Below are 27,732 nucleotides of genomic sequence, written 5' to 3' on the forward strand. Positions count from 1 at the left end.
GGTGCTCTCTCCAGGGCAGATTTGATGTGTATTGACAGGGAAGTGTGTGGGAAACTCACCCTGCTGCTTCCTTTGTGGTGGTACCTGCTTTATGTATAGAGGACTTTGATCCCTCGCCTTTCACTTCTCTCCGGGGAGTGGTGTGTAACAGGATTCGTGCTTGCATAGACAGGATGCTCTGGTGAAACTGCATGGGTGGAAAGCCTGCTGGAACAGTTCACAGGATCACAGCTGTTTGATGATCTCAGGGGACTCAGATTAACACTGGACAATCTGTGTCTAATTCCTTTTTCTTTCATTTCTTCTCTGCTGAGATGGGGGAGCCCTCTGGTGAATCTGACCTGAGCCCTTCAGCCATAACGGGGCTTTTCCTTGGCTTAGATCCATCATCTTCAGTCCTAATGGCAAAAAGTAAAGGTCCCCTGCATTTAATGGAGATACCCACATCAGGGTATTTGGGTATGGCAAAGACCTATATTGGGTTAGGTACAATAAAGACATTAGTACAGAATGAAATGCTCATATACCATGGTGATGAGCATTGTATAAAACCCAAGACTGGTCGCCAGATGTACAAGGGCTTGTTAAAAACCATGATCAGTGCAGAGGGTATTTACTGTATACTTTCCACGCCAGTCAGTTTAAAAGAGAAATATCATGAAGCCCTATTATTGAGGTGTTTTCTGACTTCTGGCTAGCCCCCAAGATTTGATGGCTCCATTAAAAAAATAATTTTATCTTCTGTAATTTTAGTTTAAACTCAGTTTCCACAGCTCTAGAAAAAGAAACCTCACAACTCCCCCATCTTGGGGGGGGGGGGGGGGGGAAGGTAAGCAAGGCGGGTAAGTAACAAAACCTCACAATGCCATCCCACCAGAATGACAGGGGAAGCCTCTGTAGTGACCTGAGAATCTAGTGACCTCCATTAACAGGGAAGCAGAATGAAACCCACAAATTGTCTCTGATGCAGCATAAAGTGCAGGTTGCACAGAGTGAAGCAGCTCTGTGATAAAAGGGGCTTTGCTCTAATGGGGCTGGGTTGCATTTTCACTAGAGGTGGAACCAATTCTCCTTCCAAAGGAGAAGTTACTGAAAAAGCTAATTTTTTGTACACACAATGCTAGATTGTTCTGTGTCTGCAGAATGACTGGGGCACCAAGGTGTTACCGCAGTACAAATAATAAATACAACAATAATAATAATGGATAATTCTGTTCCCCCTCTCTCTTTTAGTCTTTTCTAGCTCTAATGGACAGGATTTAGTTCTCTGTTTCTGGGTGCCAGCAGCCCTCTCCAATGCCAATTTCACTCCTGGTTACAAAGCCAGATTCCATTCCAAGTGTCTCAGACCATGCTAAAACAACTGCCCTGAGCGCTGATGCTGGGAGGTAAGGCTGACACTGACTGGTGTGAGGCAGCTGATCATGTCTGTGGACTCTTGTTACCTAAGTACAAAATAGCACAATCGCATTGCTAAGCTTGAGTGCCGGAACCCAGGCTCCCTTTTATTCCTGCAGACAGAGGATAAAAAGGGAACGCGGAGTGGCAGCCAAATGCTTCCTGGAGCTGCCAATGTTTTCAATGGCTTTCTGTTTCTCTGGTGGAACTCAAACCAACAGCACCAGTGTTTGTCCAGAGGGGCTGATGGAAGCAGATTCTCAACCAGGTTTTTTTGTTTTTCCATAAGGCAACAAAGCCTGAGTTAACTCTGAAATAAAAACAGACTCGCTGACTAAACAAACAGAAGGATCAGTGTCTGTGGCGTGCTCAGAGACCCACAAAGTCTGTGACTGCTGACAAGAGATGAGCAAGCAGCTGAGTGCTACTCAGCCACTGGGACATTGGTCGCCTCAGAAAACAGCCATGCTGGGCTTCAGGATTCAGTCTGGTTTTCCTGCTTTCACCAGTCAGATATCAGATTGAATTAGATTGCAAGTGTAACTAGCTGGTTCTTTAGTTCAATGTGTGGAGACTCCTGCTTTGAGTTCTGGAGGACCCTAGTCAGTTCTTGGGGAGTAAGCCAAGGTAGTGGGCGTTACACAAGCTCCACAGGACAGGGGCCTTCTCTCTGCTGTAAGGCATTAAGCACCCCTCTGCATGTCATCAGATAATAAAACCTGTAAATGGTAGTGTACGCTTTGGGAAGAGGGACAGAGTTATTTCCTGATAAAGCCCAGGAACTGTGTGGTGTGGGCAGTGGCTGAACCAAAGAGGAGAATTCTGTTCTGGATAGGTTCTTCTACCACGCTCATCACTGTAGAATCTACAAAAAAAGTAGTGACACCTTAAAGACTAACAGATTTATTTGGGCATAAGCTTTCGTGGGTAAAAAACCCCACTTCTTCAGATGCATAGAGTGAAAATTACAGATGCAGGAATAAATATATCAGTAAATCAGTATATTTATACCTGCATCTGTAATTTTCACTCCATGCATCTGAAGAAGTGGGGTTTTTTACCACGAAAGCTTATGCCCAAATAAATCTGTTAGTCTTTAAGGTGCCACCAGACTCTTCATTGTTTTTGTGGATACAGACTAACACGGCTACCCCTCTGATACTGTAGTATCTGAGCACCTTTGTGTAGTGCCTTAGGAGTGAACCCGCAAAGGCTGCATATGTTACAATAGTTAAATGCAATTATTATTCAAACATATTCAATTGTCAGTTACAACCCACAAACTCAGGGCTGGGCCTTTGAGTGCAGATAATTCCCACAACAGGGTTATGTTAAGATAAGAGCATTTATTATTAGTTGTCATTTCTAGTGCAGAAGAACCTAGTGAGCAGGGCCCTGCTGTGCTAGCTGCTGTCACATACATAGCATGAGACAGCCCCTGCCCGGAAGAGCTTTATAATCTAAGTAGACAAGACAGGTGAAGGAGGTAGTTTTATCTGCATTTGAAAGATGGGTAACTGAGGCCCAGATCCGTAAAGGTATTTAGACTCCTAACTTCCACAGCAATCAGTGGGAGTTAGGAGCCTAAATACCTTTGTGGATTTGGGCCAGAGAGGCTAAAGGCCCCATTTTTAAAGGTATTTAGGAGGTTAATGAAGCAAAGAGGTGCGTAGCAGGATTCTAAAGTGCCGAGATGCTTAATTCCTATAGGAGGGGCTTTTGAAGATTCCACTAGGCACTTTAGGCACCTAGATACCTTCAAAAATCTGTCCAAAGTCTTGTCCAAAGTCACACAAGGAGCCTGTGATAGAGGCAGAAAATTGAAGCCAGGTTCCGTGAGACCCAGTCCACTGCCTTAGCCACAAGACCAATCTTCCCTAATGTTTAGCATCCCCCTGGACAAAGCCTCTCTAGCTTACTCCCTTGGTAACACCAGTCTTTGTTTTAATGCTACCCATTTTTCTGACATTCTGTCTGAGATGAGGACGATCAGAGCATGAAAAGCCCTGGCAGCTCCCTTCCTTTTGGGGAAGAGCTAGCCTGGAATTGCTCATCACATTCAGGGAGATTTAAAATCCCCTGTCTCCGATCTTTTGTCCCCGTCCACCACCCCCCTAACTGCTCAGCATGGACTTTTCTGGGATGTGCCGATTCCCTGATATCACTGGGGCTCGGTGCACACTGGGAGTGCAGAATATCAGAGATGAGATTTGTCCTGTTGGCTCAAACAGGAGAATTTCCACCCAAGGGTTCAGGCTGGAGACCTGATTCTAGCTCCCCATTTGCCAGGGAGAGCTGAGTGTGGGGCTGGCAGGAGCAGCCGCCTCTGGAAATCCCTCCAGCAGATGGCACACACACAGTTTCGCTGCACTGATGGAGAGAAACCTGACACTGCCAGACACTCCCTTGGAGCTGCCAGGGGCTGAACAGGGAACCAGGAAATACAAGCTCTGCTCTCCCTGTGACTTCAGAAGAACATTTTCTGCTTCATGGAGGCAGGAGCGACATGGGCAACTCCTGCAGCTGTGCGGGACGCGGGTGAGTCCAGGCTTTGTAGGCAGTGGAGGGATCACACAGGGGAAAAGAGGCGAGGCTGGGGCGGCTGAGGGCTAAAGGTTTGGCTGACTTTGCCAACGGTGTGGAAGAGCGAGTGCGCTGTCCGGCTCTGAGTTCCCAGGGCTCCCGCGTGCCTGCTCAGGGGCAGGCCTGTGCCACAGGCAGAGTGCGAGCAGTTGCAGAGCGAGCAGTGGGCAGGGGGGCGAATGCCACAGGAGGCCAACAGAGAGGCAAGGTGGGCGAGGTAATGTCGTTTACTGCACCAACTTCTGCTGGCCAGAGGGGCGCGCTTTCGAGCTGGCACAGGGGAGGGGAGACTCTGGCTCCCTGAATCTGGCACAGGGAGCTGGGGGTCGGGAGGTGCTTGGGTCACTGTCACCTCTCTCCTGCGCTGAGGTTGATTCCTCTCCAGACACAGTTTACAGCGGCCAGGGGCAGGCCTAACTCATGCCTGGCTGCTGCTACTACCCCTCCAGGTCATTCCAGCGGCTGGGAATAGGGCGTAGGCAGGCTCTGGCCACACTCCCTGCTGCAGTGCTGCACCTCCCCAAGGCTCCCTGCACTCAGGGGCCATTCTGCACGGGATGGACACTCCGGGCAGATTGGTGTTGCCTTTACTCTGGCGGGGCCGGCATAAAGGTACTGCGGATCAGCTCCTCTGAGTCCAGCTTTCTGCATCTCCTACCCCTATCTGCTGCCTGCCGCTCTGTCTCCAAGCTCCAAGCCGCGAGGGTTTTATTTCCAGTCAGGAAATCCAGAAAGTGGCCCTGGGCACATTTGCAGATGTTGTTCCTGCTTGATCCCTCCAGGCTCATGTGGGGCCCAGCCCCGTCCTGCCTACTGAAAAGGCATACGATAAACCGCTGTTTGATGCCAAGTGGCAATATTTGCTGGCCTGGGTGTGAGTCCATGACAGGGAAAATCTGGCCAAGGTGAAAGGGAATTATGGGAAGCCAAACCTCTGGCTGGGTGGAGTGCGGGGGTGGGGGTGTCATAATATATAAATATATAGTTTTGTTTTTATTTTGTAATATTACATATGTGAAAATATTTGAAAAGTAACGGAGAAGGAGAATGACCTTGGAGTATTGGTTGATCATAGGATGACTATGAGCTGCCAATGTGAGATGGCTGTGAAAAAAGCTAATGCGGTCTTGGGATGCATCAGGAGAGGTATTTCCAGTAGGGATAAGGAGGTTTTAGTACCGTTATACAAGGCACCGGTGAGATCTCACCTGGAATACTGTGTGCAGTTCTGGTCTCCCATGTTTAAGAAGGATGAATTCAAACTGGAACAGGTACAGAGAAGGGCTACTAGGATGATCCGAGGAATGGAAAACTTGTCTTATGAAAGGAGACTCAAGGAGCTTGGCTTGTTTAGCCTAAGTACAAGAAGGTTGAGGGGAGATAGGATTGCTCTCTATAAATATATCAGAGGGATAAATACCGGAGAGGGGGAGGAATTATTTAAGCTCAGTACCAATGTGGACACAAGAACAAATGGATATAAACTGGCCATAGGGAAGTTTAGACTTGAAATTAGACGAAGGTTTCTAACCATCAAAGGAGTGAAGTTTTGGAATAGCCTTCCAAGGGAAGCAGTGGGGGCAAAAGATCTATCTGGCTTTAAGATTAAACTCAATAAGTTTATGGAGGAGATGGTATGATGGGATAACATGGTTTTGGTAATTAAATATTCATGGTAAATAGGCCTAATGGCCTGTGATGGGATGTTAGATGGGGTGGGATCTGAGTTACCCAGGAAAGAATTTTCTGTAGTATCTGGCTGGTGAATCTTGCCCATATGCTCAGGGTTTAGCTGATTGCTATATTTGGGGTCGGGAAGGAATTTTCCTCCAGGGCAGATTGGGAGAGGCCCTGGAGGTTTTTCACCTTTCTCTGTAGCATGGGGCACGGGTCACTTGCTGGAGGATTCTCTGCTCCTTGAAGTCTTTAAACCACGATTTGAGGACTTCAATAGCTCAGACATAGGTGAGAGGTTTTTCGCAGGAGTGGGTGGGTGAAATTCTGTGGCCTGCGTTGTGCAGGAGGTCAAACTAGATGATCATAATGGTCCCTTCTGACCTTAGTATCTATGAATCTATGAAATATTTAAAAGACACACAGCATCGCTTATTGACTGGAACTGGGAATCAGGACTCCTGGGTTCATTTCCTGGCTTGGGGAATGGCATGTAGGTTATTGGTTAGAGCATGGTGGGGACTGGGAGTCAGGATGGAATGCAAGAATCTGTACCTGCCTGTGGAGTGGGAGCTAGGGGTAGGCTAGGAATCAGGGCATGTGACTCTGTTACTTAACATTGCTCAGGTACCCATGGTGGGTGTTGGCTTCTCCCCTTGCCAAGGGCTCATTACAACCCCGCATCTCCATTACAATCTCTCCATCTCCTGCCCTGAGGGTTTCTCCACCATCCTTTGCTATCTGTTAATGTTCGTGAATTGCCTGAAGAATGAAGGGTCATGCTCTGCTGTAGTCCCTCCCAGGTGAACTGGGAGTCTGCAGGGAGGCTAGGGACTCCTGAGGATAAAGAAGATCGTTATCATTGTAATTTCTGTTAGGAAGCATCACAGACCCCAGCTGGGGGTCAGGGCCCTATTGTGCCAGTCGCTGTACAAACAGTGAAGTAGACACAATCTCTGACCTCAAAGAGAAGCAGAAACCAGTATCTGGAGGCCATGAACCTCTGAAAAAGGGGTGAATCTCTGTCCAGGGCTGAGCTACTTAGGAGCTCACCTTTCTAGCCTTCCCCTTAGCAGGAGGGCCTGGGGCAGCCTCTCTCCTGAGGGCCCCTCTGTGCAGTGATTGTGCTGGGATAGATGCTGCCAGTTCCACCTTGGCTTTGTATCAAAAACTGCCTGGAAAGTAGCGGGCAATCTGATATGTCTACCAGCTGGGTAGCACTAAGAGCCTGATCCTCCAAATGCCAGGGATATTAGGGCCTAATCCTGCAGAGTACTGAGCACCAAAAGACTCAGCACTCTGCAGGATTAGTATGTATTTGTAAAAAGAAAAGGAGTACTTGTGGCACCTTAGAGACTAACCAATTTATTTGAGCATAAGCTTTTGTGAGCTACAGCTCACTTCATCGGATGCATAAAGTGGAAAATACAGTGAGGAGATTTATATACACACAGACCATGAAAAAATACACATTGTAAGGAGAGTGATCACTTAAGATGAGCTATTACCAGCGGGAGAGTGGGGTGAGGGGAGAGAGAACCTTTTGAAGTGACAATCAAGGTGATAATCAAGGTGGGCCATTTCCAGCACATTTCCAGGAGTTAACAAGAATGTCTGAGGAACAGTGGGGCGGGGGGAGGGGGGGGGAAATAAACAAGGGGAAATAGTTTTACTTAGTATAATGACTCAACCACTCCCAGTCTTTATTCAAGCCTAAGTTAATTGTATCCAATTTGCAAATTAATTCCAATTCAGCAGTCTCTCCTTGGAGTCTGTTTTCGAAGTTTTTTTGTTGAAGGATAATCACTTTTAGATCAGAAATCGAGTGACCAGAGAGACTGAAGTGTTTTCCAGCTGGTTTATGAATGTTATAATTCTTGACATCTGATTTGTGTCCATTTATTCTTTTACGTAGAGACTGTCCAGTTTGACCAATGTACATGGCAGAGGGGCATTGCTGGCACATGATGGCATATATCACATTGGTAGATGTGCAGGTGAACGAGCCTCTGATAGTGTGGCTGATGTGATTAGGCCCTTTGATGGTGTCCCCTGAATAGATATGTGGGCACAGTTGGCAACGGGCTTTGTTGCAAGGATAGGTTCCTGGGTTAGTGGTTCTGTTGTGTGGTGTGTGGTTGCTGGTAAGTATTTGCTTCAGGTTGGGGGGCTATCTGTAGGCAAGGACTGGCCCATCTCCCAAGATTTGTGAGAGTAATGGGTCGTCCTTCAGAATAGGTTGTAGATCCTTGATAATGCGTTGGAGAGATTTTAGTTGGGGGCTGAAGGTGACGGCTAGTGGCGCTCTGTTATTTTCTTTGTTAGGCCTGTCCTGTAGTAGGTGACTTCTGGGTACTCTTCTGGCTCTGTCAATCTGTTTCTTCACTTCAGCAGGTGGGTATTGTAGTTGTAAGAATGCTTGATAGAGATCTTGTAGGTGTTTGTCTCTGTCTGAGAGGTTGGAGCAAATGCGGTTGTATTGTAGAGCTTGGCTGTAGACAATGGATCATGTGGTGTGGTCTGGGTGAAAGCTGGAGGCATGTAGGTAGGAATAGTGGTCAGTAGGTTTCCGGTATAGGGTGGTGTTTATGTGACCATCGCTTATTAGCACTGTAGTGTCCAGGAAGTGGATCTCTTGTGTGGACTGGTCCAGGCTGAGGTTGATGGTGGGATGGAAATTGTTGAAATCATGGTGGAATTCCTCAAGAGCTTCTTTGCCATGGGTCCAGATGATGAAGATGTCATCAATAGAGTGCAAGTAGAGTAGGGGCATTAGGGGACGAGAGCTGAGGAAGCGTTGTTCTAAGTCAGCCATAAAAATGTTGGCATACTGTGGGGCCATGCGGGTACCCATAGCAGTGCCGCCGATTTGAAGGTATACATTGTCCCCAAATGTGAAATAGTTATGGGTAAGGACAAAGTCACAAAGTTCAGCCACCAGGTTTGCCGTGACATTATCAGGGATACTGTTCCTGACGGCTTGTAGTCCATCTTTGTGTGGAATGTTGGTGTAGAGGGCTTCTACATCCATAGTGGCCAGGATGGTGTTTTCAGGAAGATCACCGATGGATTGTAGTTTCCTCAGGAAGTCAGTGGTGTCTCGAAGATAGCTGGGAGTGCTGGTAGCGTAGGGCCTGAGGAGGTAGCACCTAGAGCTGCCACCTGAGATCAGGGCTCCATTGTCATAAGCATGGTACACACGTGGTGAGAGATCACTAGCCAGAGCTTTGTGAAAAGTCATTTAAGTTTCCTGAGAATGACAGCAAGCTAGGAATGATCCAGGGAACAAAGGGTCCCAAGTTTCCTTCCTGCTTCAGTTTTATGTTGGTGCCTTTTGGTCTGTCCTAAGCTGATGCCACCCTCTCATTGGTAAGGTCCTTGTGTGGTGGAGAGTGCTCTGGCTTAAAGACTCCTGGAAGCCGTGATCTGTCTTTTGCCCTCTGCTACCATGCGTGCGTGACCTGTGAATTAAGAGCAAACATCTACCTTAAAGGCTGCATCAGGGAGAAAGAAGTAGAGAAGTGCTTTCCTCCTGAGAGTCTACAAAGAATGGGTTTCAGAGTAACAGCCGTGTTAGTCTGTATTCGCAAAAAGAAAAGGAGTACTTGTGGCACCTTAGAGACGAACCAATTTATTTGAGCATAAGCTTTCGTGAGCTACAGCTCACTTCATCGGATGCTGTAGCTCACGAAAGCTTATGCTCAAATAAATTGGTTCGTCTCTAAGGTGCCACAAGTACTCCTTTTCTTTTTATAAAGAATGGGGGGAAAGACACAGCAAAGGGGAGACCTCCAGTTCCACATTCCGACCGGTCACACCCTGCATGGCTGGTTTGAAGTGGCTGCTAACTGCAGCGGTAAGCTAGGTAACAGGGGCTTGACTCGCGGGTCTGCAGAGGAAAGAGAGCAGGAAAAGAATGGGCTCCATATAATCTCTGCAGCAGTGGGTCAGATGTGGCTTTGACTTAACTGCCAAATAATATTACCTAGCTTTTCTATAGCACTTTTCATCAGTGGCTCTCAAAGCTCTGCACAATCTTTAATGTAGTTATCCTCACTGCACTGCTGGAAGCAGGGAAATATTATTGTACTTGTCTTCATTTTTATAGATAGGAAAAGTGACTTTGGCAAGGCTCACCCAGGAAGTCTGTAGCAGAGCAGGGAATTGAACACAGGCTCTCCCAAGGCCTAGGTTAGTGCTCTAATTATTGTGGACAATCCTGCCTGTCATCCAAGAAGAAGTGTGTTTTTATTGCAAGTTATCTGGCTGTAAAAAAGCCTCCATACACCGTTTTTGCCCTGCTAACCATCAGTATCACTTTCTTTGACATTTAAGTATCTTATTTTAGTTTTGCTATTTCAGAGTGTGTAAATTGCTGTTATTCCTATATATTATGTGCCTGGGCAGCACCCTAGGTGCCTCAGCAGAGAGCAGGGCTTTTTAAATAAAGGCTGAGGTTTTCAAAGGGACCTACGGGAGTTAGGCACCCAACGCATTTGAAAATCCTATCCTAAATCGTTATTATTAACACAGACAACCTTGGGAATGGAGAATAGGTGGCAAGAAATTCAAATGGTTTCTGGAGTCTAAGAAATCATTTTTAAAAAGAACCATTAGGGCAAAAATATTAATTGAAAAAAAAAGTTTTACCTAACATCTGGACACATCTGGGGAGTGTTTCCACTGGGACTGTGTCCCCGCCTAGGCCAGTGACTCTCAATCTTTTCAGTCTGCTATACCCCTTTCAGGAGTTTGATTTGTCTTGCATATCCCCATGTTTCACTTAAAAACTAACTTGCTTACAAAATCAGACATAAAAAAACAAAAGTGTCACAGCACACTATTACTGACAAATTGCTGACTTTCTTTTTACCATATTATTATAAAATAAATCAATTGGAATATAAATATTATACTTACATTTCAGTGTATCATATACAAAGTAGAATAAACAAGTCATTGTCTGTATGGAATTTTAGTTCGTACTGACTTCGCCAGTGCTTTTTCTGTAGCCTGTTGTCAAATAGGCAATTATCTAGAGGAGTTGATATACCCCCTGGAAGACCTCTGCGTACCCCACGGGGTACATGTACCCCTGGTTGAAGCACTGCCCTAGGCCACATACTCCTTAATTTCTCATTGAAGGAAGGAAACATTCAGCATCATATTATTCTCTGCAAACAAGGATGTGCAGATCCTCTTGAACGTTGCTATTTTCTCAAGTTCTGTTAAATGCAATGAATAGGGAAAAAGGGAATATTGGAGTCATAAGGTGTTTGAGCCTGTGATGGGGCAGTGGGGGCATCACACAACAGAGAGAGAGTTGATCGGTGGGGTGTGTGATGGGCAGTAGGTGGAGATGTGTGATGGGTTTTAGGATGGGGGGGCTGCAGAAGCAGATTTGTGTGTGAGCGAGACGGGGTACAGCGCAGAAGTCTGTGTGAGGTACTGAAGCAGGTCTGTGCCTGTGTGATGGGGTGTAGGATCCTGGTTGTTGACGGGGTGGGGTGTAGGAGCAGGTGTGTATCCTTGGGGTGGGGGATGTAGGTGTGTGTGCATGCAGGGGGTGCAGGCCCAGATGGGCATGTGACGGAGTATGATTTGGGCTGAACATTTATGGTCTCATTTTGAATAGAGATGTGGAGAGCTGTGCCCTGTTCTTGCCTCCCTTGCCTTGTCCATTCTAATTACAGCAGATCTGAGGTGGGGAGATGGTGTCCCTGGGATTAGCCTGCAGACATCCTCAGAATAACACCAGGCTGCAGACTGGCTGGTAAACTCCATCCACAAAGGAAGGCGAGCAGAACAGGTGAAAGCAGCTTGGAAAGTTGATCCTGAGCCCTGCATCTCAGGGAACTGGCCAGGGACTCTGCTGATTATATTTAAAGTTGAGCTATTTTAATTCCACTGCATGACCTTCCTGCACACTGCAAAGGATCAACCGACTCCAGAGCCCAGGAGCTGGGCAGGGCACCTCATAAGAGTCAGTGAACTGGAGCTGCTCCCCTTTTGGGAGGGCATGGGGAGCTGACAGGGCGGTGAAGGAAACATTTCAAAACCCAACAGTGTTGCTCAGAGCAGCAGCCCTTTTCCACAGGTTAAACTCCAGCCTTGTCTTGGAGGGAGCTCGGCATCTTCTTGTTTGTGCTAATAGCATCTTCAGTGAGCTCAGCACAGCTCTTGCCACAAGGTTCAGCCACTGCTGTGCTGGTCACATACCCGGGGCCTGGCCGGAGGAGGGGGATGAACTGGAGTGCAACAGTGACAGCAGCAGGGCTAGGTATTAATAATAATAACCCATCTTGTTTCCATAGTGCCTTTCAGCCCACATGGCGCCTGAGCTGTTTGCAGACGATGGGTCAAACTCAGCCCCAGTGTCACTGAGTGCAACCCCACTGATTTCAGTGGGAACTGCCTTTCATCTGCCTTCACTGATTTTGCCTCCCTGTGCCCCAGCAGAAAGATGGTTAATCACTACTGCCCATTATTAAAACCTCTTAGTGCGTAACCCCCTTCCTTCCTTCATATGGTTGTTACAGAACCAAAGGCCATTAATATCCTTCCATCCCCGGATCTTTAAAGCTGGAAAGCACAGAGTTCCTTCAGGTACTGCACTGCCCCTGGGCATGGCTGCAGTGGGTAATGCAAACACTGTGGGGCACACAAAGCCATATGCTCCTTGGATACTCTCCAGTGATTCTCTCCCTTTCCCTTAAAAGTGCTAGCTCCATGTTTCCAGCCCCAGCCCCTGTGTTGCAGCAGAGACACAGCCCAGCTCTGGGAGCCTCGAAGGTCTAGCGCACTGGACATAGTCCAGGGCTGGATGTACGTGCTAGCATGTTACTAGCCATATAAGGATTGGCACCTGCTTTCCTCTGGTCCTTCTAGCTTTATGGAATGATAACATTTGCTTCATGTATCTGGCTCAGACTGTGACACATATCTGCACAGAGAGACAGAGTGTGCTCCTGGGGCCATATTCAGACCCAGTGAAACTCTGCTAAAGTCAGTCATGTTCCACTAGGGATGAATTTGGCCCTTGTTCATTGCACTACTGGGATGTCTTTCTCTCTGGTATGGGGGAGTGAGGGCAGGATTTGTCTCAGCGTCTGTGGAGCGCACAGCTTTGTTTGCTTTGGTTCTGTTTAGTCCAAAGACTTGCAGAAAGGGGGAAATTACCTGGGATCCTTCAGAAGCGTATGTTCCATAGGCGCCTGTTTCTTGAATCAGGGAGGAGCTGCAGGGTTTGGAGCCATCAGGGCAGCAAACTAGCCCCTGGCCCCAGGAGAAAAGGTTTTGTGACAATCCTAGAGTATCCTCAGCACTCAGAGCCTTTGATCTCATAGCAGTTCAATCAAAACGGTTCTCGCTCGTTCTTGGGGGTATACTGGACTGTCCAAGTAGCAGTGGGAGGTGGGTACGTGTTTGAGGGTATCTGTAGGGTACAGATGATGTGGCACCAGGCTCCACCAAAGATCTCTCCCCCCACAAAGGCAGAACGCAGGTTTGAGGTGCACAAATTTCCCCCTGGGGCCAATCGGGCCCACTGTGTCTGTACTCTGAAGTCCTGCTGTGGGGCAGTGAACAAGGCCCTTGGCTAGACCCTGCTTCTCTCGGTGTGACTGCTGTGTCTCTCCCCAGCTGCTAGGGCTTCCTGTGGAAAGCAGGGTGTACGCACAGCAGGTCGCGGAGCTGCTAAGTCTGGAAGGGTGCCCAGCAGGCTCTGGCATTTCTAACCCTTCCACAAAAATTGAGTTGTTAGACTCAGGTATCTTAGCAACTGGGACTCCTTGTCATTCTCCTCTCTCTGTTTCTCTTGTTGCAGCTCTCAACAGTGTTACCATGGTACCATTACAGCTCATAAAGGTATTACCACAGCACAGTGTCGCTCCAACTCACAGTGGCATCCCCACAGTATTGCCCCGTCTCTGGGCCGTGTTGCCGTGGCATCAGGCCTGCTCTGGGCCATATCATTGTGATGTCTCCTAAGCTCTGGGCTGTGTTGCTATGGTGTCATCATGGCTTTGGGCTGTGTTGCCCCAGTGTCACCCCATCTCTGGGCTGTGTTGCTGCAGTCTTGCTGTGCCGTTGTGGTGTCACTAAGGTGTTACTTAAGAGTTTGGGCTCTTTTCTGTAGCATGTAGTTGTATTTTTTAAATAGCAGAACCTAATCAGGGTCTCCTGCTCCTCCGGCCAGTCAGGAACCAGCTTCTCCACACAAGTAGAGATGTTATGATCTCATAGAATCACAGAATATCAGGGTTGGAAGGGACCTCAGGAGGTCAGGAAGGGGGCACAGCCCAGTGAGTTCTCTGCAGAAGCTCCTTTCTGAGTGGCTGTCATTGCAAATGAGACTTCGTCTGCCATTCCATTTGGGCCACCCACAGATGGCACGTCTTTGCACGTTAGGGGTGATAGTCCCATAGATCTGTTTGTGTTATACCTATCCTAACAAGAGACAATTCCTGGCCCTTGGAAATGGGGAGAGAGTGCAGCAAAGGCAGAGATGGCTGGTCACACAGGCAAACTATGGAGCTAGGTGTTTGGCTTGACGTGTTAGTCACCATCAGTGCTTTAGTTCAGTTCCGTGGATCTGTGTGGATTAGACAGTTGTGAGGCTCAAAACTTGCCTCCCTGTTCTGTGCGGGGACAGAGAGTCAGGTGGCAGAGGGACGATACACAAGAGTGACCAGCACTTACCCTTGACACGTGCACCCAAAAATCTCAGATCTACATCTGGCGTCCCCTGGAGGAGCCCCTCTTTACCCAGGACACAGGGACAGTGGGAGTCCGTGTCATCACTTCATGCAGGCATTTCCCATCCAGGGAAAGGTGCTTCTCCAAGGTTTTATGGTGGGGCACAACCCATTGAGTTCCTGCACCTCCTGGAGAACCTCAAGCCCATCAGTTAGTGGGAGATGTGTTCACAGAATCCAAGGGACCATTGTGTTCACATTGACCACTGCAGGCATCGCAGGATATCCAAAGTATAATTCCCTGAGTCAGGAGAACTGGCAGAGATGCCTCATCAGAACCACTCTCAGGAGAGCTGGGGTCATATCCTCATTAGATCACAATAGAGAAGGAATTTGGTGGGTCTCAAACAACCTAAGGGAACACTAGGAAGCAGAATTCATTTAGCTTTACAGACTTGGCCCTTTTTGAAATCCTCCTGTCTTGCAGGGTGAATTCCACTGAGTACCATTAAGTTTCTGTAAAAAACATAACTTCTTCTGTACAGGGAAGTAAGGGTCAAGACTAAAACTCGAGAACTCCAGTCTGGGCTTCTCCCATGGCTGCCTCAGGTGAGCAATTCTGAACAGGAGTCCTATAATGAAAGGGCTGTCTCAGACCCTGCAGTCTTGTGGGTAAATTCAGTAACACTTTCCACTGGACAGCTCCTAAGGAATTGCAACTGGGAGAGTCTTGCTTGGGCTCAATGGCTCTTAGGGCTTGTCTACACAACTAGTTAGTGTGCAACAAGCTGGGGTAGCCTGCTGCATGCTAAGTGGCCATGTGGACCCTGCTGCTGAGCACTGAAAGTTCCCTAATGCCCATTGACTTACTTCCAGGGAGCTTTCAAGTTTCTTTCACGTTGTTCCCAAACGCAGTGTCTGGGCGACGTGTGTGTTTGTACATGTGCATGCAATGACAATAGGAGAGACTCAGGCCTTGCAGTGTTAACATGCCTCTCTTTCTGATTTCAGGAGATGTCCTTCACCTTTTAAAAGAAAAAAAGAAAAGCAAGGTAAGGGTTTGTGAAACATCTGTGGAGAACAGTGACAGAGTCCCACAGGTTTGTGGCTTCCACTCAGAACAGCTACAAATCTGGATTCTCATCCAAACTCCAGAGGCCCCATCCCTTCCAATGGTCTGTATGCCAAGTTTCCCTCCCTATGAAGCTGTGCTGAGACTGGACACAAGCCAACACTGAGACCTGCAGGAACCACCTGATCAGTGGAACACAAGTTGAATAGAATTTGTTGCCAAAACAGAGAGGAAATTTCCTTGCCTGATGCACCCTCCCAAAGCAGGGAAGTGTATGTGCTATGGGGTTGGCACATGGGGGGAATGGGCATATGAGGAAGGAGAATGACCAGGGGACAGACAGAAGTGCCAAACTCTGGCCTTGGGGCAGCAGAGTTCCCATAGCCCCTGAAAGATACATTTTCTCCTGTTTTTTTTTTTACTTCAGCGGGCCTCTGGAGTTGCGACCTGTTGTGGTGCCTAAACTGGCAACATGGCAAACACAAGGAAAGTCTGACAAACACCAAGAATAAAACATAATGCCCAGTGCAGCTAAGAAACCTTTGAAAGCCAGGCAGGGCATGATCCTGCCCCATTGACATCTATGGGAGCTTTACCATTGACTTCAATGGGTGCAGAATTCAGTCCCCAATGCACTGTTATTCCTTATTATCACTGTTTCTCGTAGACAGAGTTAATGTACTTTCTAACAGGATGCACGCCTGAACAAAGTTCTCAAGGGAGAGGGTGTGTCCATGCTAGTGTAGATACCATACCAAAGGGGTGTGTGTGTTATAAATATGATTCAAAGAGAGACACAGCTTTTGGGTTTGGGAATTTGTTATTGTGCCTTTTGGTAAATAGCCACATTTGTGCTAAATTACCCACGAAACAATTCCAACTGGACCATGACAGCACAGTGTTAGGGCTGTGTGAAGCTGGTCATAAAGGATTTGTGTGTTTCTCCTAGTCTTTCATCTGAAGTGCCTTAGGAATGTTATAGAATTTTGTGAGGGAGCTTCTGAAAATTCTAAATATGTTTTCAATGGCTAAATCTCATGCCAAAAAGGACTTAAATGGCTGTCTTGCTGCAAACTAAAGGGTGTGTGAGCGCCCTCATCTGGCTGTGCAGGCACCTGCAGCTTAGCACTCCTCTAGAGCTGCGAACATCAGCTAGGAGCACAGAGAAATAAACAAACCAACAGACCTAGAACCAACCCCTGCAAAACACGTTTGCCGAACAGCGAAGGACAAAATGGGTACAGACAAACAGTGGATCTGAGATGCTCAGAGGGCCTGACGCTGTCTGTGGTATGTACCTCCTACTAGGTCCTGCGTGGTCCACAGCATGTTGTCCTCTCTGGAAAGCTCATTTTCCAAAAAGAACAGACCTGGGCTTTCTTGTGTGAGGCATGCTCCAAAGACATGATTCAGTGGGGACTTCAACGGGGCTGGAAATTTGAAAAGGCCCAGTGGGGAGAGCCTGTGTGCTGACACCATTGCTATGATATGCATAAGAGGGAGCAAGATCCAGCAGTTAAATCACCCTGATTTTCCGGTGTTTCTTTTGCAGGCACGAGAGCAAAACAGATTAGCCAACAGCACCAGGATGACAGGAAGGTAAATGGCCCCTAAAGACATTTTCCTGAACAGACAAGTTGAAAATACAGTATTCAGCCTCTTAGGGTACATCTGCATTGGAACTGGGACAGCAAGCGTAGACTCACACAAGCTAGTTTTGATTGAGCTAGTTTAATAACAATAGCCACGTAGCGTCAATGGCACAAGCTAGCCGCTCAAATACATACCTAGGATCCCGGGAAAGACTGTACGTGGGCGTCTGCACTTCTTTTTAACAAGCTAGCTCAATCGAAGCCAGCATGGGTCTGCCTGCACATGCTGCAGTTGTGCTTCCTGATTGCTGTCTAGACACACCCTTACTTCCTGGGCTAGTGGGGCTGGGAGAGCTTTGGGAGCAGCATGCTCAACCCCTAGGGTAGTGCTCATGGCCAGGCTGGCAGGGACTGAGAATAGTTTGGAGACAGCATGTTCCGGTCTATGGGGAGCTGGCATCGCCTTTTGGCTGACGCGAGGTGCGATAAGTTTCAGAGTAACAGCCATGTTAGTCTGTATTCACAAAAAGAAAAGGAGGACTTGTGGCACCTTAGAGACTAACCAATTTATTTGAGCATAAGCTTTCGTGAGCTACAGCTCACTTCATCGGATGCATGAAGCATTCATCGGATGATGCATCCGATGAAGTGAGCTGTAACTCACAAAAGCTTATGCTCAAATAAATTGGTTAGTCTCTAAGGTGCCACAAGTACTCCTTTTCTTCTAGGTGCGATAAGGCAGTGGTGTCCAGACTTCCTGTGAGCCCATAGTGTGGGATGGGGGGAAAGAATGGGGAGCTGATTCTCTAGTAATCTTTTTCCAGAAGGACCTGGAGGCCGCTCACATGTACGATGAAGTTGTGGAGTTTCCAGTCTATGCTACTGTGAACAAGCCCAGGAATATGAAGCGTGATGACAGCGTGCACTATGCAGATATCCAGGTGTTCACCAGGGCCCGGGAGCGCTCAGCCGAAGAGGTGAAGAACCTGCAAATTCAGAATGCGACAGAGTATGCCACCCTTAACTTCCCCCATCCCAGACTGAAATATGACAGCAGGAATGGAACCCTGGTGTAAGAGGTGCAGCAGCGTCCTCCAGCAAAAGTGTTTCACAGACCGAGATGCTGTAGATTCAAGCCTGCACCATGGACATATGGGTCTCTACCTGAGAATGTGCAGAGAAGCTGGATCCTCCAGTTGCATTTGGTTTTGAAGGACTCTAATATTTGTCATAACTGAATAAAACTTTTCACTGGGTTTTGCTGAGAAAATCCAATTTACCCCTTTAGAAACATCAGGGATGTTTCTGAGGATGGCAGGATGTCTCCTAGATGGTAAAGCTGCTCCCTGTCTAATGAAACCGTAGCCCAGTGCCATGAGGAGGTGGTTCATGTCATGGAAGGAGGATTAGCCCAGCACCATTATAGAGGCAGATCTGGAAACCCAGAACAAAGGATTAGATAAGTTAGAACAAGTGAAATGTTTGCCACTGGATTTTGTTTCAACATTAAGAAAACCCTGCAGCTGTTACAGAAAATGACAGGTGGGTGATACTGTGAGGAAATTGCCTGAACCATGTCACTCTATGCATGCCTCAAACACTAGCCCTTACACTTGGCATGCTTCAGACACTAACCCCGTACCATTTCCCCAATGAAGCAGTTTGTTCCCACCATGCACAGTGCTCTGCAATGCTAAAAGCCAGAATGCAGGGTCTAGACATGGCTATAAAGCGGCCCTTTCAGCAGTAGGACAGTTATAGATGTGGATCCTTGAAAGAGAATGAGAAGCTCTTAGCCATGATCTGAAATGAAAGCAACTAAAATTTACAAATTAACTTTTGAACAATAATTTAAAATCCTCTGCTAACACTTAAGGGCAGGTCACCAAGTCCTCAGACATGCTGGCAGTTTGCATGTAATGGGATTGGGGATGAATCATAGCCAACCTCAGATAGGGTTTAGGACCCTTTCTTCTTCTTCCTTCCTGTGTCATGGTAGCACACGGCGTCATAATCTCCCGTAGTACAGGGCTCACGCTATACACCCCCTCACCAATACACATTTGAGATTTTGTTTATAGATTAATAATATTGATTATTAATAATGTGGTTTAGCAACAATCCAGTGGGTTCCTGTATCCCTCCATGGCAGGGGTTAAACTATGGGCTGAATTTCCAACATTGTCACCTAAACTGGTTTCCAAACTTAAACCAGCACTTTACACTGTTAAATGAAACTTTGGGCACCTACGTGCTCATCTTAGTGGCTCAATGCAGGATTTGGGACATGCTGGTCAAATACCAGTGTTTGAAAATGGGGAGTTTCATAAATTTTATAATCAAATTGCATTTTGCCGACAACAACTTGTCTTTATTAACTAAAGACCTGAGTGTGATCAGTATGAGTTACTGTTCACTCAACAAAGAAAAGAGGTACTAATATCTGTGTGTTACCATGGAGATATTTTTGGGACCAGTCTTGCAATCTTTTCGCCAAAATGGCTTTTGCTCACCTATGAAGTCCCACTGACTTCAGTGGGGGTGCTATTGCTATAGTCAGGTTTGCAGGAGAAAGCCCTATATTACTGTGAGGGCTAGTTCTTCTGAGTCCCTCCTAAAGCTCCAAGGATTCTCCCTTTTCTCCCCCAGATCCCCCCACTCTCCAGGCCCTGCATGATAACCCATCCTTCTGACCAAGGAGGAATGGATGGGCTTTGGACAGCGTGACTGTGTGGCACTGGGCACTCCCTCGTTACAAGGGAGTGGCTGAGTGCTTTGCCCCTGCTGGCCCAGTATTCAAGGGTAGAACTGGGGTCTGAAACCCAGATCTTGTGCATGCTAGACTGTGGGAGTAGCAAGCAACGGCAGCTTTTCATAGAATCACCAATATTAGAACTAGAAAAAGCCAATAGTTCACCATTATCTAATCCAACCCCCCTCAGCCAGTGCAGGATGAAATAAGTTTATTATATAGGTTTTATATAAACCTTATTAAATATAGATTATCACTTACTGGGGAGCCTTCCTTTACAGCCATAACCTCCTTGGTAGAGTAACACAAGGCACAGGGCACTGCCTATCTGCCCGTCTGCTAATGGCAGAAATGGGTGGTCTCTTTTGACACCATGCACCCTTGGTGCTAATTCCACCTAAAGCTAGTGGATAGACATGCAGAATGCTGGCAGCTGGATGGTTTGTCATTTAGTGGTGAAACTGGGCATGTACCTGCATCTCCAGCCAAAAATTAATGGGGCTCATTTGAGAACAAATTATGCTCTAGTTCTGAGTGAAGCAACCAGCTGCCGTGAAATGTGGTGCAAAGAATCTGTTTCTGATCTGAAGTTCTCTTCCCTGGAATGCAGAGCTGGGAATGGGAAACCGAACCTCACAAATAGAGCATAGGACAAATAATAAGGGCCAGATTCTGGTTTCAGTTACACTGGGGGAAATCCACAAGTCAATAGAGTTGGTCCAGATTGTAGTTGGTGTAAATAAGAACAGAGTCTGGCCCTAAGGAACTTGTTTTCTGGTCATGTCAGTTGATTCTATTGATCTGTGGATTAATTGAACCTCTGGCTCTTTTGTATTCTCTATTAGTGTCTGTTGCTGTTACCACTGTCTTTTAATGAGCTCTTCAACGCTTGGACTGGTATTTTATCTCAGATTTCCTGGGGAATTCTAGCTTTCATGCTTAGCTGGTACTCCATGTTGTTCTAGAGGTACAGTGTATTTTAGAGATAATCAAATGCGCTGCATAGAAAAAGAAATAATACAGTAATTTTGCCTGTTTAACAGGCCTCGAATAGATAAAATGTGAAAGTACATGTTTTGAAATGATTTCTCTGAAGAACTTGTTTTTGCACTGAATGTTAACAGATTTTACAAACATCTTCTGTTTTCTGGGCTTGTTCAGCTTGAGTTAAATGAGTGTGAAATCAAATGTTCCTTTAATGTTTGAGGCTTAATTGTACTTTTAACTAATGAAATTGCACTTTTTAAATGGTCATTATGGTGATATGCGCCTCGTTCCTGTACTTATGCACGACACATATATAAAGCTACTCACATGCATACCTGGCAGATACAGGTTCATCAGTGCCATCAGTTATGAAAAGGAGATTTCTGACACTTTGTTATAAAAATAAATACTGTGTGAAGGAAAATTATTCTTGTTTACTTTCAGAAAATGTGAAGCCAATACTCATTTACAGTGAAATCTGTTTGAATGCTGAATCACTCTTATTTAGAAATGCTGGTCTATATAATAAACATACAATAACATGATTTACTAAAACACTAAAACAACATTTCTAAAATGTTGTCTTTAGGCACATTAAACAAACTATCTCTGTAGCACAGCAAGAGAATTTCTGCCCAATATCTGACTGAATTAAGTGTGATGTTATTAATTGCTGAGTTTGGGTCAGAAATGGCTAAGGAAGAATTTGTACAATCCCCCTCTGCCTTGCTGTCTGGCTCTGCGGCAAGACTCCTGGGTATCAGAAGCAGGGACTGCTGATTTTACAATTGGAAAATAAATATTTTTATAGCTAAGCTGGAAGTTGTGTTGTTGCTGGATCCTTGCCATTTGGGATGAGACATTTCTGTCCTATCTACTATCATTTTGGCACCCGTCACCCTGATACCCCAGCACCACCACCTGTATCCTCCCCAGATAACCACCCCAGCGGGGCTGCGGCAGGTGCCCAGAGCAGTGGCCCCCCGGTATTCAGTCCCCCCAGCCTCTCCTTCGGGGGAACCTGGATCCCCCCTGCCCTCCATCCTCTCCCCTAGGAAACCTTGCCCACCCCAGGACCCTGCCCCCCAAGGGATCCCGCCCGCCAGAGCTGGGGGCCCTGCCCTGCGCTCCCGCTCAGCACCGCCAGGGGGAGGTCGCGCCCGGCTCTCAGCCCGGGGAGCCGGCGAGGGCTCGGGGGCGGGGCGGCCCCGGCGGCGGCCTCCCGGCACCGCCCCCCGGTCTCCATGGCAGCGGGGACGCGCTGCCGGCGCCGGGAGCTGCGGGGCCTGGGCCGGGCCCGGGCTGCAGGTACGGGCCGGGCTCGGCCGGGGGCGGGGGGCGAAACAGGAGCCCGCGGGGACCGGCCGGCGACCGGCTGCGGCGGCCCCAAAGGGCAGAGACCCCAGTGACCCCAGTGACCCCGCACCCCAGTTACCCCCCCGCGACCCCCCCAGCGACTTCCTGTGAGCCCACCCCCACCCACTGTACCCCCAGTGACCCCCAATAGCCCCCAGCCCCCACATACACCCCCAATGACCCCCCAGCGACTTCCTGTGAGCCCACCCCCCACCCCCGTACCCCCAGTGACCCCCAATAGCCCCCAGCCCCCACATACACCCCCAGGGACCCCCCAGCGACTTCCTGTGAGCCCACCCCCCACCCCCTGTACCCCCAGTGACCCCCCAATAGCCCCCAGCCCCCATATACACCCCCAGCGACTTCCTGTGAACCCACTCCCCTCACCCCACCCACTGTACCCCCAGTGACCCCCAATAGCCCCCAGCCCCCACATACACCCCCAATGACCCCCCAGCGACTTCCTGTGAGCCCACCCCCCACCCCCGTACCCCCAGTGACCCCCAATAGCCCCCAGCCCCCATATACACCCCCAGCGACTTCCTGTGAACCCACTCCCCTCACCCCACCCACTGTACCCCCAGTGACCCCCAATAGCCCCCAGCCCCCACATACACCCCCAATGACCCCCCAGCGACTTCCTGTGAGCCCACCCCCCACCCCCGTACCCCCAGTGACCCCCAATAGCCCCCAGCCCCCACATACACCCCCAGGGACCCCCCAGCGACTTCCTGTGAGCCCACCCCCCACCCCCTGTACCCCCAGTGACCCCCCAATAGCCCCCAGCCCCCATATACACCCCCAGCGACTTCCTGTGAACCCACTCCCCTCACCCCACCCACTGTACCCCCAGTGACCCCCAATAGCCCCCAGCCCCCACATACACCCCCAATGACCCCCCAGCGACTTCCTGTGAGCCCACCCCCCACCCCCTGTACCCCCAGTGACCCCCAATAGCCCCCAGCCCCCACATACACCCCCAATGACCCCCCAGCGACTTCCTGTGAGCCCACCCCCCACCCCCTGTACCCCCAGTGACCCCCCAATAGCCCCCAGCCCCCACATACACCCCCAATGACCCCCCAGCGACTTGCTGTGAGCCCACCCCCCACCCACTGTACCCCCAGTGACCCCCAATAGCCCCCAGCCCCCACATACACCCCCAATGACCCCCCAGCGACTTCCTGTGAGCCCACCCCCCACCCCCTGTACCCCCAGTGACCCCCCAATAGCCCCCAGCCCCCACATACACCCCCAATGACCCCCCAGCGACTTGCTGTGAGCCCACCCCCCACCCACTGTACCCCCAGTGACCCCCAATAGCCCCCAGCCCCCACATACACCCCCAATGACCCCCCAGCGACTTCCTGTGAGCCCACCCCCCACCCACTGTACCCCCAGTGACCCCCAATAGTCCCCAGCCCCCACATACACCCCCAATGACCCCCCAGCGACTTCCTGTGAGCCCACCCCCCACCCCCTGTACCCCCAGTGACCCCCCAATAGCCCCCAGCCCCCATATACACCCCCAGCGACTTCCTGTGAACCCACTCCCCTCACCCCACCCACTGTACCCCCAGTGACCCCCAATAGCCCCCAGCCCCCACATACACCCCCAATGACCCCCCAGCGACTTCCTGTGAGCCCACCCCCCACCCCCTGTACCCCCAGTGACCCCCAATAGCCCCCAGCCCCCACATACACCCCCAATGACCCCCAGCGACTTCCTGTGAGCCCACCCCCACCCACTGTACCCCCAGTGACCCCCAATAGCCCCCAGCCCCCACATACACCCCCAATGACCCCCCAGCGACTTCCTGTGAGCCCACCCCCCACCCCCTGTACCCCCAGTGACCCCCCAATAGCCCCCAGCCCCCATATACACCCCCAGCGACTTCCTGTGAACCCACTCCCCTCACCCCACCCACTGTACCCCCAGTGACCCCCAATAGCCCCCAGCCCCCACATACACCCCCAATGACCCCCCAGCGACTTCCTGTGAGCCCACCCCCACCCACTGTACCCCCAGTGACCCCCAATAGCCCCCAGCCCCCACATACACCCCCAATGACCCCCCAGCGACTTCCTGTGAGCCCACCCCCCACCCTCTGTACCCCCAGTGACCCCCCAATAGCCCCCAGCCCCCATATACACCCCCAGCGACTTCCTGTGAACCCACTCCCCTCACCCCACCCACTGTACCCCCAGTGACCCCCAATAGCCCCCAGCCCCCATATACACCCCCAATGACCCCCCAGCGACTTCCTGTGAGCCCACCCCCCACCCCCTGTACCCCCAGTGACCCCCAATAGCCCCCAGCCCCCACATACACCCCCAATGACCCCCAGCGACTTCCTGTGAGCCCACCCCCACCCACTGTACCCCCAGTGACCCACAATAGCCCCCAGCCCCCACATACACCCCCAATGACCCCCCAGCGACTTCCTGTGAGCCCACCCCCCACCCCCTGTACCCCCAGTGACCCCCCAATAGCCCCCAGCCCCCATATACACCCCCAGCGACTTCCTGTGAACCCACTCCCCTCACCCCACCCACTGTACCCCCAGTGACCCCCAATAGCCCCCAGCCGCCACATACACCCCCAATGACCCCCCAGCGACTTCCTGTGAGCCCACCCCCACCCACTGTACCCCCAGTGACCCCCAATAGCCCCCAGCCCCCACATACACCCCCAGGGACCCCCCAGCGACTTCCTGTGAGCCCAGCCCCCACCCCCTGTACCCCCAGTGACCCCCCAATAGCCCCCAGCCCCCACATACACCCCCAATGACCCCCCCAGCGACTTCCTGTGAGCCCACCCCCCACCCACTGTACCCCCAGTGACCCCCAATAGTCCCCAGCCCCCACATACACCCCCAGTGACCCCCCAGCGACTTCCTGTGAGCCCACCCCCACCCCCTGTACCCCCAGTGACCCCCCAATAGCCCCCAGCCCCCATATACACCCCCAGCGACTTCCTGTGAACCCACTCCCCTCACCCCACCCACTGTACCCCCAGTGACCCCCAATAGCCCCCAGCCCCCATATACACCCCCAGTGACCCCCCAGCGACTTCCTGTGAGCCCACCCCCCACCCCCTGTACCCCCAGTGACCCCCAATAGACCCCAGCCCCCACATACACCCCCAATGACCCCCCAGCGACTTCCTGTGAGCCCACCCCCCACCCCCTGTACCCCCAGTGACCCCCCAATAGACCCCAGCCCCCACATACACCCCCAATGACCCCCCCGCGACTTCCTGTGAGCCCACCCCCCACCCACTGTACCCCCAGTGACCCCCAATAGCCCCCAGCCCCCACATACACCCCCAATGACCCCCCAGCAACTTCCTGTGAGCCCACCCCCCACCCACTGTACCCCCAGTGACCCCCAATAGTCCCCAGCCCCCACATACAGCCCCAGTGACCCCCCAGCGACTTCCTGTGAGCCCACCCCCCACCCCCTGTACCCCCAGTGACCCCCAATAGCCCCCAGCCCCCACATACACCCCCAGCGACTTCCTGTGAGCCCACCCCCCACCCCCTGTACCTCCAGTGACCCCCCAATAGCCCCCAGCCCCCATATACACCCCCAGCGACTTCCTGTGAACCCACTCCCCTCACCCCACCCACTGTACCCCCAGTGACCCCCAATAGCCCCCAGCCCCCATATACACCCCCAGTGACCCCCAGTGACTTCCTGTGAGCTCATCCCCACTCACCCCACCCACTGTACCCCCAGTGACCCCCCCAATAGCCCCCAGCCCCCACATACACCACCAGTGACCTCCCAGCGACTTCCTGTGAGCCCACCCCCCTCACCCCACCCACTGTACCCCCAGTGACTCCCAATAGCCCCCAGCCCCCACATACACCCCCAGGGACCCCCCAGCGACTTCCTGTGAGCCCACCCCCCCGTACCCCAGTGACCCCCCAATAGCCCCCAGCCACCACATACACTCCCAGTGACCCCCAAGCGACTTCCTGTGAGCCCACCCCCCTGTACCCCCAGTGACCCCCCAGCAACTTCCTGTGAGCTCATCCCCACTCACCCTAGCCCCCCACCCACTATACCCCCAGGAACCCTCCAGAGACTTCCTGCGATCTCATCCCCACTCACTCCAGCCCCCACCCACTATACCCCCAGTTTACCACCAGTGATCCCACTGGACCCTTTGACCCCACAGCCCCCACTCTCCAGCTCCCCCCCCCCGGTGACTCCCAACCTTGTACCGGACACAACCAATGACACCCCAATCCCCCATACACCCAAGTAACCTCCCCAGCCCTCCACCATACTCCCAGTGATCTCCCCATCCCCTGCCCCTCCTGCTACGCACCCAGTGACCTCTGCACCACACACTAAGTATATAGTGACCATCCCAACTCTTTTGCACCGTCCAATACACACCCAGTGACACCCCAACTACCCACTGTACACCTAGTGTCCTCCCATCTCCATCTTCCTCATACACACGCAGTGACACTTCCATTTCCTGCCATACACCCAGTGATCTCCCATCCCCATTCCTCCTGATACACCCAGTGACACCCCAACTCCCCAGTGACCCTACACAGTTACACTCCCATTCTCCCAATAGACAGTGACACCCCTATCACACAACCAGGAACACCCCTCTCCTCCCACTACAAATTGGTACACCACTCTACCACATACACAAACACACACGCCCCCTTGCACACCCAGTGACATCCCCATACCACCACCTACAGTGGGATACGCCTAGTGTCCCATCACTCACCCAGTGTCACTCCTTACCACACACTCCACACGCACACCCAGTGACAGCTGACCATATATCCAGGAACACCTTCCAGCATGCATACTGCCAGTGACACCATCCCATCCTCCACCACACATCCATATGACACACTCAGTGACACCCCTCTACCTTTCACACCCAGTGATACTTATCCCCCACCACACACCCAGTGTCATCCCCATCCCCTCACCATGTGTCCAAGGACATTTCCCTGTGCCCCAGATCGCTGGGGAGATGATACCCCAGGGACAACAATATCTGCAACCCTCAGGGACATTCTCCTCCATAGCTCTGAATAATACTTCCCCAGTGAGGCCACCTGTACCTTCATTGTGGTCTAATTATGGATGGGGTGTTCCCCACCTCTCCTCCTTTCTGCTATGCAGGCTAAGCCTGAACCTTTGCAGCTTCTCCTCATACCTGGAGAGAGTCCAGCGAAGGGCAACAAAAATGATTAGGGGTCTAGAACACATGACTTATGAGGAGAGGCTGAGGGAGCTGGGATTGTTTAGCCTGCAGAAGAGAAGAATGAGGGGGGATTTGATAGCTGCTTTCAACTACCTGAAAGGGGGTTCCAAAGAGGATGGCTCTAGACTGTTCTCAATGGTAGCAGATGACAGAACGAGGAGTAATGGTCTCAAGTTGCAGTGGGGGAGGTTTAGATTGGATATTAGGAAAAACTTTTTCACTAAGAGGGTGGTGAAACACTGGAATGCGTTACCTAGGGAGGTGGTAGAATCTCCTTCCTTAGAGGTTTTTAAGGTCAGGCTTGACAAAGCCCTGGCTGGGATGATTTAGTGGGGGATTGGTCCTGCTTCGAGCAGGGGGTTGGACTAGAT

General features: G+C 50.5%; 2 protein-coding genes across 2 annotated transcripts in view; both read left to right on the plus strand.

The window, feature by feature from the left end:
• The first annotated feature begins 3,570 nt into the window (after positions 1–3,570).
• On the plus strand, positions 3,571–21,569 carry C22H11orf52 (chromosome 22 C11orf52 homolog). The gene is made up of 4 exons (XM_048827493.2): positions 3,571–3,936; positions 15,363–15,403; positions 16,976–17,022; positions 17,840–21,569. The coding sequence occupies exons 1-4, from the start codon at positions 3,905–3,907 to the stop codon at positions 18,089–18,091; spliced, it is 372 nt and encodes a 123-aa protein (XP_048683450.2). The 5' UTR covers positions 3,571–3,904; the 3' UTR covers positions 18,092–21,569.
• Positions 21,570–22,015: 446 nt separating this feature from the next.
• The window catches only part of DIXDC1 (DIX domain containing 1), a 73,253-nt gene continuing 67,536 nt past the window's right edge, over positions 22,016–27,732 (plus strand). The window contains exon 1 of the mRNA XM_048827495.2: positions 22,016–22,062. The gene's annotated coding sequence lies outside the window, so the exon portion shown is untranslated. The remainder of the gene's footprint in view (positions 22,063–27,732) is intronic.

This window comes from Caretta caretta, chromosome 22, assembly GCF_965140235.1.
Source record: "Caretta caretta isolate rCarCar2 chromosome 22, rCarCar1.hap1, whole genome shotgun sequence".
NCBI lineage: Eukaryota > Metazoa > Chordata > Testudines > Cheloniidae > Caretta > Caretta caretta.